The following is an 11,034-nucleotide window of genomic DNA, read 5'->3' on the forward strand; positions in this document are numbered from 1 at the left end:
GGCCGCGCGCCGCCCCCGATTGGCCGGCGGTAATTACGGGCACGCTCCGGGAGGGGGGAGGGGCGGGGGCGGCCTCCCGCGAGCATAAATTATGCAAATACCCGGGCGCCGCACGGGGCTGACCTGCCGCCTCGCTCCATTCACCGGGGCTGCCGCAGGGGCGGAGGTGGCAAGGGAGGGGGGCGCCCATTGTTGTGCCGGGTACTTAAGGGGTCCTGAGGCCGGTCGTGTGCCACACTTGGTGCTCACACGAGCTGATCTGATCGCTGGCGACATCACTCGGAGACCGGCTGGGCGCGTGGCCCCTGCAGGCGAGGCAGGGAGTGAGGCCAAATTGCCCGGGCGCCCCTGAACCCATCCAGGCCTTCGCGCCCGCAGCAGGCCCAGACTAACCCCGGGCTGTTCGAAACGTGAGTGCGCCCCGGCGGCCCGGCCCTCCGCCGAGGCTGTTGTCCTCTAAGCGACTTCCTAAACATCCGCCAGTCCTGCCCAGCGCAACGATGCCAGCCCCTCTGGAGACCTGCCTCTCTGACCTCGGCTGGGCCAGCAGCAACAGCGGCGGCAGCGACCAGTCTGGCTTCCTCACCGACGAGGAGGACTGTGCCCGGCTCCAGCCACCGGTCCCCACCTCAGGGCCGTCCGCGCCGCCCCGTAGGGGTGCTCCCGGGATCTCTGGGGCGCCCGAGGTTCCAGGGGCGCAGGACGATGAGCAGGAGCGGCGGCGGCGCCGGGGCCGGGCACGCGTGCGCTCCGAGGCGCTGCTGCACTCGCTGCGCAGGAGCCGGCGCGTCAAGGCCAACGACCGCGAGCGCAACCGCATGCATAACTTGAACGCCGCGCTGGACGCACTGCGCAGCGTGCTGCCCTCCTTCCCCGACGACACCAAGCTCACCAAGATCGAGACGCTGCGCTTCGCCTACAACTACATCTGGGCTCTGGCGGAGACACTGCGCCTGGCGGATCAAGGGCTGCCCGGAGGCGGTGCCCGGGAGCGCCTCCTGCAGCCGCAGTGCGCCCCCTGCCTGCCCGGGCCCCCGAGCCCCGCCAGCGACGCCGAGTCCTGGGGCTCCGCTACTGCCGCCTCCCCGTGCACTGCCGCTGCTTCGCCACTGTCTGACCCCAGTAGCCCCGCAGCCTCTGAAGACTTCGCCTACGGTCCCGGCGACCCCCTTTTCTCCTTCCCCGGCCTGCCCAAAGACTTGCTGCACACGACGACCTGCTTCATCCCTTACCAATAGGCCCTTCGTAGACACCGTTACCTTCTGCCTCCGCAGTCAACAGGCAATAGACCCAGCCCCAGGTGGAAGGATGAAGCGCGAGCTTTAAAGGGGTGGGGGATACCTGAACGCTCTTTAGGTCGCTGCATCCTCGCCGTGGCGGCCCCTGGGTCTGTTTCCCCAGCCTTCTGCCCCTGGCCCCTCCTGCCCGCCCCTAGACGGCCTTTCCTTTGCACTTTCTGAACTCCACAAAACCTCCTTTGTGGCTGGCTCAGCACTGACCCCAGCCACCACTTCAGTGTGATTTAGAAAAGGGACACATCAGCCCCTGAAGACGAGGTGAAAAGTCAATTTTACAATTTGTAGAACTCTAATGAAGAAAAACGAGCATGAAAATTCGGTTCGAGCCGGCTGACAATACAATGAAAAGGCTTAAAAAGGAGAGACAAGGAGTGAGCTTCATGCATTATGGATCCTGACCCCCACCACGCAGGCTCGCTGGGGAAGAACCCGAGACTCTGTAGCTATTCAGGCACTGGGTTGGAGAGTACTTTAATTTATTCAAGATGCTTCATTCATATGAAAATGTATTTTTGTACATAAAGAGTTTATTCTATTATTATGAGCTATCAAAGTTTACACTTTTTTGTACTACAGATGCTTCGTGTAAATAAAAACTAAGTAAAAATCAGTCACCAAGTTTCTTGCCTACTGTTAGTGTCTCGGGGGCTTTTCTTCTCTTCCCCTGGTGGCTTAGCCACTAAAGTGAAACACTATCCCCACCCACCTCCAAACCCTCCAGTCTTGTTTCAAAAACAAAAAATAAATGCACCTGAGTTCCACCAAAAAATGAATAAAGAGACTAGAGCGTTGGGGATCCATCCTTTCCTTTCACCTTGCACGCACAAGGGAGAGCTTTCAGGCTCCCCATAAGCCAATTAAGACTTTTTAGTGAGGAATTAGCCCCGGATACGCAGATACCTGTAGAAGTAAGGGCGGGGGAGAGTCTTTTGAGGAGCTCCACATCAGCTGGCTCTGTTTCAAAGAGAGGGGATTAAAAAGATCAATACAGTGTGACCACTGGTTAGGAAGTCCGAGTGACAGGTGGGCCTAGGCTGGGCAAGCAGAAGGGTCCACTCTTATAACAGCCTATTTAGAGGGAAAATTGATTTGTAAACAATGCCTCCAAATTGTTGTCCATTGAGGCTGGGTTCAACTCTGGCTGTGAGGTATGGGATGAATTATATTGGTGTAAGTGTCCCTGAGTGGGATGTGCAGCTGCCTAAAGTTGTGAGCTAGGGTGCACACAACCCCCAACACACACTCCTACCCACTGTGGGCCACAGGGTGGGGGGAGGTGGAGGAACACTCAGAGGGAGGCCTGGGGCTTGCTCAGCCAGTCTTCAGGGGCACCAGCCAAAGCTTTCATTTGCTGCCAGAGAAATCAGTCGCTCAAACTCAGCAGGGACTTTTCTGGCTTCAGTGTGTTTGTCTGTTGTCCAACAATTAGCAAACAGCACCGGCTACTAACAGCTTTTGTTTTAAATTTCAGAATGCAAGTAATTACAAGAGGTAGTTCCTAAAATGCAGCCACTGTTTCCCCAGCACACAAGTTACCTCATATTATGACCATGATTTTTCTGTTCCCCATTGGGCTGCTCCTTTTCAGGAATATGATTATTTGTTGGTGGGATAAGAGGTGCAAATGGGTTTAGGAAAATGGTATTCACTAGCATTAGAGAAATTAAATTCATTCAGGAAGTGAACAGAAGCAGAGGGCCAGAGTAAGGCCGCTGATAGCATGATCCCTTTCTGGAAGTGTTCTGTACACACATTGTCATCAGGGGAGCTGGACTGACAGATTCATCTGTGGGGGGCCCCCAGCAGGCATCACTAAGCCCAGTCATGGGCAAGGTTCCCTCCTTCAAACAAAAAGTCTACTCTCTGGAAGGTGCTGGAAAGTTGGATGCCTTCTCTAATTGCTCCCAGAACAGAGACAGGGTCCTCCCAGAAAAGATTCCAAAGCTGGGAGGGCTGAGGCCAAAATCACTTCTGCTAAAAGCTCTACAGAAAGTGTCTGTAGAATGTCCCAGCCCGGGATCTGCACTCTATTGTCTGAATTAATTCTCACTAGAAGCTTTGCATTTTCCTAGAACAGAAGACTCAAGTGATCTGCATGAGATTTTTCACTCACATGCATAGGATGCTGGGAAATGATCCCCTTTAGCTTTCAGAGGGGCTCAGACGGGGTCTGTAAGAAGGTCAGGTCCGCCATGGAAACTCTTCGGCCATGATGTAGGTGCACGTGTCTGGCACAGAGGAAGAGAACAACAGATTGTAGTTTTCATTGTCCAAAATCCCTGGAAAAGCACCAGCAAGTGGCTGCAGTAGAGCTTTGTCTCTTACAGCTGCAGACAGCCAACACTGCAAACAGGGGACCGCCACCAACACTGGAGAATAGCGCGCCACATTTCCAATTGTGTGGCCACGATGGGCTCAAAACACAAGGTGCAGGACCCAGAGCACCTTTCCATAAAGAGACCGTCTTTAACAACATTGTTTGTTGGGGGCGGCTCCACCCCTGCTGGTTAATACTATTCTTCTAAGGAAGCAAGCATGTATGGGCAGCCCTTGGAGCTCTCAAAGAGGAGAAAAGAAGGAAGGTGGTTTAAAATGCTTATCCCCTGCTCAGAGGCCCCTTTCTTCCAGCAGCAAATGCTCATTCATCCACTGGCCTCTGTGAAGGCAGGGTGGGAGCTACTACAATATTCTAATCAATCGTAGAGCAGAGAACTTTCTACTGACAGCCATGTCTCGCTGTCCTCAGTCCGGTCTTCCACTGAGGAAGCAGCAGGCACTTAACAAACCTGATTTATTTCCTACCCTGATTGCTTAGGTTTTGTTTTGTTTTGTTTTGTTTTCTAAAACATACATGTTTCTGAGCCTTTGGGAAAGCAAGGAAGGGAAGATGAGGGTGAAATAATACAATGAAGATTTAACCTTCTGTCATTTCTTTAATGACTCTTTGCCAAGCTCTTGCTCTGTGCTGAGCACCTTTCTAGGGACTGGAGTGGGTGATCAAGACAGACAAACTCCTGGCCTGAAAGGAGTTTATTTCTACTAGGGAAAGGAAAAAACATGATTTTGGCAAGTACCGAAGAGAAAGGATCATGTAAAATAGAGGGAATAAGGAATGCCAGGGTGGGAGAGTGGTTGCTCTTTTAGAAAAGATAGTCAGGGAAGGTCTTTTAATGAGGTGACATCTGAGCAAAGGCCTGAGAGAAGAGAGGAGGAAGCAAGCCATGCCAGTATCTGGGGGGAGGGGGAGGAGCACCCCAGGGGGATGATGGGAAGATGGGAAAACCAGGCTCTGTTGTTAGGCATGCAAGAAAGACAGAGATCAAGGATACCTTCAAGGATTTGGATCAGAAGAAGCTAGGATGCAGAATCTGTCCTCAGGCATGTGTCTGTGCACAATCCCAAATCCTGAGAGGAGCATGGGTGGGAAAGGATTACAGCATGGTCATCCCCCTGGGGCAGGGTGGGGCAATTGAGCGTGCTCTCTCTCTCTCTCCCTCTCCCTCCTTCTCTGGCAAGTGCATGCACCTTGTAGCAAGAATTGAAGGGAAAAAAGAAATGGAGTGAGGACCTATTCTCCAAAGCCCTCTGCAAATGCTAAAGAAGAGTGGTTCATTTTGGCACCCAAAGAGAGCATGGAAACACACGATTTCAGTGTCTGGAAGGTAAAGACAGAGCCAGACAGTGCCACAGCAGTGAACTGCAGTGCTCTGTGAGACTTACTCGCATGAGAAGGTTCCAGGTTCATGTCAGAAGATCACCTCCCCACCCTGTGTATGGTGGGGACACAGGTCCCCATGACTCAGGACAGGTTGAGGCTGGGGTGGATTATGGAGTCAAGCTCTGATTAGGAGTGCTGATTCTCTGTCGCTCTTTCTCTGTCTCTAACTCATCGAAGATAAACTTAAAAAAAAAAAAAGATGAAGGGCTGGCTTCATAGTGACTAAGTTTATAGTTTACTCTTTGGTTCAATTAGGTTAAATTCATCCCGAAGCAACCTGAACACCCTCTTTCTCCGTCTCTAATTCATCAAAGATAAACTTAAAAAAAAAAAGATGAAGGGCTGGCTTCATAGTGACTAAGTTTATAGTTTACTCTTTGGTTCAATTAGGTTAAATTCATCCCGAAGCAACCTGAACACCTGCTGTTCACCTAACACGTCAACTTGGTACATTACACTATTGTTCATCACTGCTTTCCTCCCCATTTTACCATGCTGTTCTGTTTAGGCTGATGGTCCTTTCTGTCCCATTGACTTTGGGCATTGGCCAATGGACTGTGAGCATTCATGAGCTCCACCACATCCAAGTAGAAGCTTCTGCTGACTAGGACAGCTCATTTCTCTCTCCACTTCTGCTCTCTTCAGACTCTGCTTTCTGTTTGAAGATTGCATGACTGAGAAAGTGACCATCTCTTCAGCCTGAGACCCCAAATGAGTACTATATGCTTAAATCCTCCCCCCCAAACAAGATAAGCCACATTTCAAATCAGGTCATGAAGAAATCCGTGAGGGCCAGCCCTGTAGCATAGAGGGTAGGTGCCATATATTGGGAGCTGGACCCTACATAGCCAGCTGCAGTTTGAATCCTGGCCCCAGGGGCCTGAGAAACACTGGAGGCATGCATGAATGCCCCAAATCCTGATAGGAAGGAGGAATGGAGGAAACATTTTGTGGTTTGATCATACCCCATGGGGAGGAGTTATCTTTCTTATTTTTGTGCAGTTTTTAAAAAGAAGAAATCTGATAAACACATTCTGTACCAAAAACTACACCTGACTCTTCCTAGAATCAAATCAGATGCCTTGGCTCCCCAGTCACTCCATGTCACCTAAGCTTGAACCACAAGCACAGGTGATCATCATCCCCCAAACACAGCATGGCCTTTCTTGGCTTTGTGACTTTCTGCCCTCTTATCTCCTCTCCAGCTACCTATCTGGCTACCCCATCCTCTCACTCATCCTTCCAACTGCAGCTCCAATGTCATTGCTCTATGAAACCTCATCAGACATCTAGGTACACTTAACACTTCATCTTCCTCTGGACCCCTACCACACTCAGGCAACCCTGATCATTGCACACACTGTGAGATAATTCAGGTTCCTTAAGCCCAAGATACACGTCTAAGTTCTCTATGTGTTCTCAAGACTACATACCATCTTCATCTGGTGCTTAGTTCAGCAACCCATGACTTGACTAGAGAATCAGTAAAGCAATTCTCAGGCTTTGTTGAGAGGCCAAAGAGAAATACATAGATTTTAGTCCATCTTTCGCCTGGTCCTAGCCATTTTCCCTAAAGAGAGAAGGTCATATCCGTCTGAAGAGGAGGTAGTGAGGGTGCGGGATAATGGAGACTGAGTGATAGGAAAAAGTTCAGGCATCAGCCCAAGAAAGTAGCCAAGAGAACTCATCCATCTTGCTTTTGCTTCAACCTCAGACCAAACCAGATGTGCTCGAAGCTATTAAATATCCAAATCATTCAGGAAGCCTTTCTTCAAAAAAATGTAGACATGGGGTCAATGGCTGGCATGGTGGTTAAGGCACTGGACTCCCACATATAGACTGTAGTTTGAGTCCCAGAACTGGCAGCTTGCATTCCATTCTCACTTTCTCTCTCTCTTTCTCTCTCATGAGCACATGTGCCTGATAATAAAAAATGTAAATAATAAATATAATAATAATTTTTAAAAAAATTAGATAATTAAAAAAAATATAGGCACTGAATTTCAGATCCAGAGATCTCTACTGAAAATATCTAGTGAAGCTCAGGCATTTGTATTTTTTGAAAAGTCACATAGAAGTTTTCACCTTGGGCAAAACATGAAAAAGAGGAGAAAGAGAGGTAACTTAAGATAGGTAAGAAATGAATTAAAATGTTCATAAAACCTTTTCTTTTTTACGTTTTCATTTCTTCCATTAGAGAAAAACAGTTAAAGAGACAGACAGGCACATAGAAAGGCACTCTCAACAGGGTCTTCAAATCAGGATCCATCCCAACTCTCAGCCAGCCTGAAACAGTACCCATCAAGCTCAAGAAGGTTCCAGGACCCAAACGCATGACCTGTCCCATGTGGGTCAAGCTGCACTACTACTAAGCTACCTCCAGACTACAAATTTTAATAAAATCTTAAGAGCCAAGTGTGGGCCGGAGCGTCAGTTTGGAAAAGGGAGACTCACGCCTCCTTTTATTTGTGTGCTCCTATCAGATGTTCACAAGAAATGTCAGGCCAGAGCAGGAGACTGGAGGAAGTCCCCTTGGTGGCAAAGGTCTTCAGGATGTGATTGCTGCGTGAGAATAGGCACAAGGCACCATTCACTTTCCCAGGAATCTCTATTCTTAAAATAAAAGCATTAAGCCACTGAAGAAGTAGCACTGTATTTCCTAGAATATAGGCAGATACATTATGCATTACTTTTGGAGACACACAGGAATAAAACCCACCTGCTTTTGGCAAAGGGGTAGAAAAACTGTCTCTATCTCAGGACAAAGGCAAAACCAATTAAGGTGGAGTTTAAGCAAATATCTTAATAACTGGAATCCTATACCAGTACTAAATCGACTCTACTACTGCAGAGAGGAAAATAAAAAAATTCCTTCCTAAAAGCAACGAAGATAAAGTTAGGCTATCAGGGGACAAGAACCTAAAAATATTAAATGTGAAGTCAAGATGCCTAAGACTTGCCCAAAGACTGAGGCTGGACCCATTTATGAGTCTAGTACCAAGTAACAAGCGACACCTGCCTAATGCTAGGTGAAAGATAAAATCACAGAGAGAGATGCTCTCTAGGGCACACTTGGATAAGCAAGAATGCTAAAAGCTGAAGGGGAACAGAGAAAAATCTTTTGACTCCTCCAACTCCAATAAAAGCATCTGGTAACAGAAGTCTGCTGCAATTGGAAGACTGTGGAATACTGAAGGTAATGACAAGAAGAAAGCACAAATAAAGCTCAACTCCTGACTAAACTGACTTCACGTACTACTGTAAAGAAGAGGCATGTCCAAGCATACAGTTATGCCTCAGTCTCTACTGTTGCTCTACACATAATGTCCAACATTAATCAGAAATCACAAGACACACACACAACAAGGTAAGAAGAAACAACTCGTTCCCAATACAGAAAGTAATCAATAGATTCAGACCCAGATGTAGCCTAGATAATGGACTTTTCAGATAGAAACTCAAGATAACTATGATTAGTATGTTAAAGAATCTGATGGAAAGGATACAACATGCTTGAACAGATGAGAAATTTCAGCAGAAAAATGGAAACTGTAAGAAAGAGTCCAATTAAAGTGACAGTAAGTAAAACGATATCAGAAATGAGAAATTCCTTTGATAAGCTCATTGTCACTTGGACATTACTGAAGAAAGACTGTATCCATGAGATGAATATAGGTCAACAGACTATCTAAACTGGAATACAACGAGAAAAAAGAATGTGTGTGTGGGGGGAGTAATGGAAAACCACAAAACAGAACATCCAAGAACTGTATGAAAATAACAAATAGTTGAACATCCATGTTTCTGAGTAGCAAAAGAAGGGAATAGAGCAGAAGAAATATTTAGAGACATAAATATTTCTGAGAATTTTCTAAAAATAGTGAAACACTTCGTATAATAGGTTCAAACATCTTAAAGTGACCCAAAGCAGAATAAGTAAGAAAGAAAAAAGAAAGAGGAAGAAAGAAGAGAGAGAGAGAGAAGAAAAGGGAAGGAAGGAAGGAAGGAAGGAAGGAAGGAAGGAAGGAAGGAGAAAAAGAAAGAGAGAAAGGAGGGAAGGAAGAATGAGAGATAGAGAGAGGAAAGAAAGTAAGAAGGAAGGAAGGAAGGAAGGAAGGAAGGAAGGAAGGAAGGAAGGAAGGAAGGAAGGAAGGAAAAAAACTAGACCAACAGAACTAGCGATTTCAGGGAAAAAAGAGAAATGAATATTTTTTTCTACTGATAATTCAGCCTCCAGCCCACAAACTCGAGTGGTAGGGAGCCCCTCTAGATTTCTCACTGTCTCTCTCTGCCTCTGTTTCTGTCTTCTCATTTTTTCTGTAATTTTTCCTCTTTAAAAATTTTTAAGGTAAAGTATTTTCTTGGCTTTCAGCCCCTCCTTTATTTCACTAATAATCCCCTTTCCCCTGCCCATCCAGGAGAGGTAAGGGGCAGGCCTTCAGAAGAAGACTCTTCCATGGCTCCTGAGAACTAGTGATTTTGTGCAACACACAAGCATTTTTTTATTTTTTGCTTTTTTTAAAAAAAATAATAAATTTTTTGGTTGTCTTCTTATTTTTTCCTTTCTTTTCAACTCTGTTTCTTTGTTCTTTTTTTTTTCTTTTCTTTGCTCTCTCTTTCTCTTTCCTTTCCTTTTTCTTTTATCTTATCACTCTGCTCCTCAATCTCCATTCTCAGTGTTTCTAGATGGATCTAAGTGAACCATATACAAACATCCAAATACTATTAGGGTTAACATATTCCTCAATATCCACCAAATCTGCTGTACAAAGGGATAAAAATGGAATAGCAAAGAGATTCCAGATCACTTCCTTCTGTATGCTCCTGAATGCTCAGATAGAACTTCAAGAATTAGGAAGAAACACACCATCCATCAGATGACTAGAAATCACCACAGGGCCACAAGAAATATTGGAAAGCAAGAAAATACTTCTTCTCCAAGGGAAAAGAATAACTTTGTCTTCATCCTCAGTTCAATGGAAATCATGGAAATGTTTGATAAAGAATTTAGAATATTCATAATGATGAAGCTAACAGAAATGGAAGAGAAGAGAAACAATGAACTGTGGAAAAGGCAGGAGAACAGAGCTGATGAGTTCCAGGAGGTGAGGAAATTCTTGCAAGATCTAAAAGAGGAATTGCACATTTTAAAAGAGAACCAAATGGGGTCAGCAGGTGGCATGGTGGTTAAGGTGCTGGAATTCCCACATGGCTGGCCATGGTTTGAGTCCTGGACCTGACATCTTGCTTTCTCACTCTTCCTCTCTCTCTGTCTTTCTCTGGCAAAACTCATGTGAAAAATAATATTAACAATAATAATAAATAATTTTTTTAAAAAAGAATCAAATGGACCTGTTAGAGATGAAGGCTATACTACAGGAAGTCAAAATTTCCCTTGAAAGTATTAAAAGCAGACTAGAGCATACAGAAAATAGAATATTAGACATAGAAGAGAAAATTGCTGGCCTAGAAAAATCCACCACAAAGACTGAGAAAATTGTCCCCCAAAATGAAAATAATATATGAAAAATACTAGATACCATTAAATGTCCAAACATCCGGATAATTGGTATCCCAGAAGGCAAAGAGACTCATAGGGGCATTGATAATCTATGCTATAAAATCCTGCAAGATAACTTTCCAAACCTAGAGAGGCACTCAAAAACCCAATCCCAAGAAACACTAAGGACCCCAAGTAGAAGCAACCCAAGAAGATCTTCTCCAAAACACATTATAGCCAGATTGACCAAAACCACAGACAAAGACAAGATACTAAGATTGATATCAGACTAACAGCAGACCTCTCATCAGAAACAATGCAAGCAAGGAAAAAATGGGGAAATATATTCAAGTGTTAAGGGAAAAGCAATTTCAACCAAGAATACTGTACCCGGCAAGATTATGCTTCATATGGGAAGAAAAGACAAGAACATTCTCAGATAAACAAAACCTGAAAGAATTTGCCAGCACCAGACCAGATCTCCAAGAAGTTCTCAAAGGAGTGCTATGTCAGGAAAA

General features: G+C 45.8%; 1 protein-coding gene across 1 annotated transcript; it reads left to right on the forward strand.

The window, feature by feature from the left end:
* The first annotated feature begins 500 nt into the window (after positions 1 to 500).
* Positions 501 to 1,238, forward strand: NEUROG1 (neurogenin 1). The gene has a single exon (XM_006166908.1). The coding sequence runs from the start codon at positions 501 to 503 to the stop codon at positions 1,236 to 1,238; it is 738 nt and encodes a 245-aa protein (XP_006166970.1).
* Positions 1,239 to 11,034: the final 9,796 nt, after the last annotated feature.

Source organism: Tupaia chinensis, unplaced genomic scaffold (genome assembly GCF_000334495.1).
Source record: "Tupaia chinensis unplaced genomic scaffold, TupChi_1.0 Scaffold144346_1, whole genome shotgun sequence".
In the NCBI taxonomy this organism is placed as follows: Eukaryota; Metazoa; Chordata; class Mammalia; order Scandentia; family Tupaiidae; genus Tupaia; species Tupaia belangeri.

Coding starts and splice junctions, on each gene's coding strand:
- NEUROG1 (XM_006166908.1), top strand. CDS start 501: ATGCCAGCCCCTCTGGAGACCTGCCTCTCTGACCTCGGCTGGGCCAGC.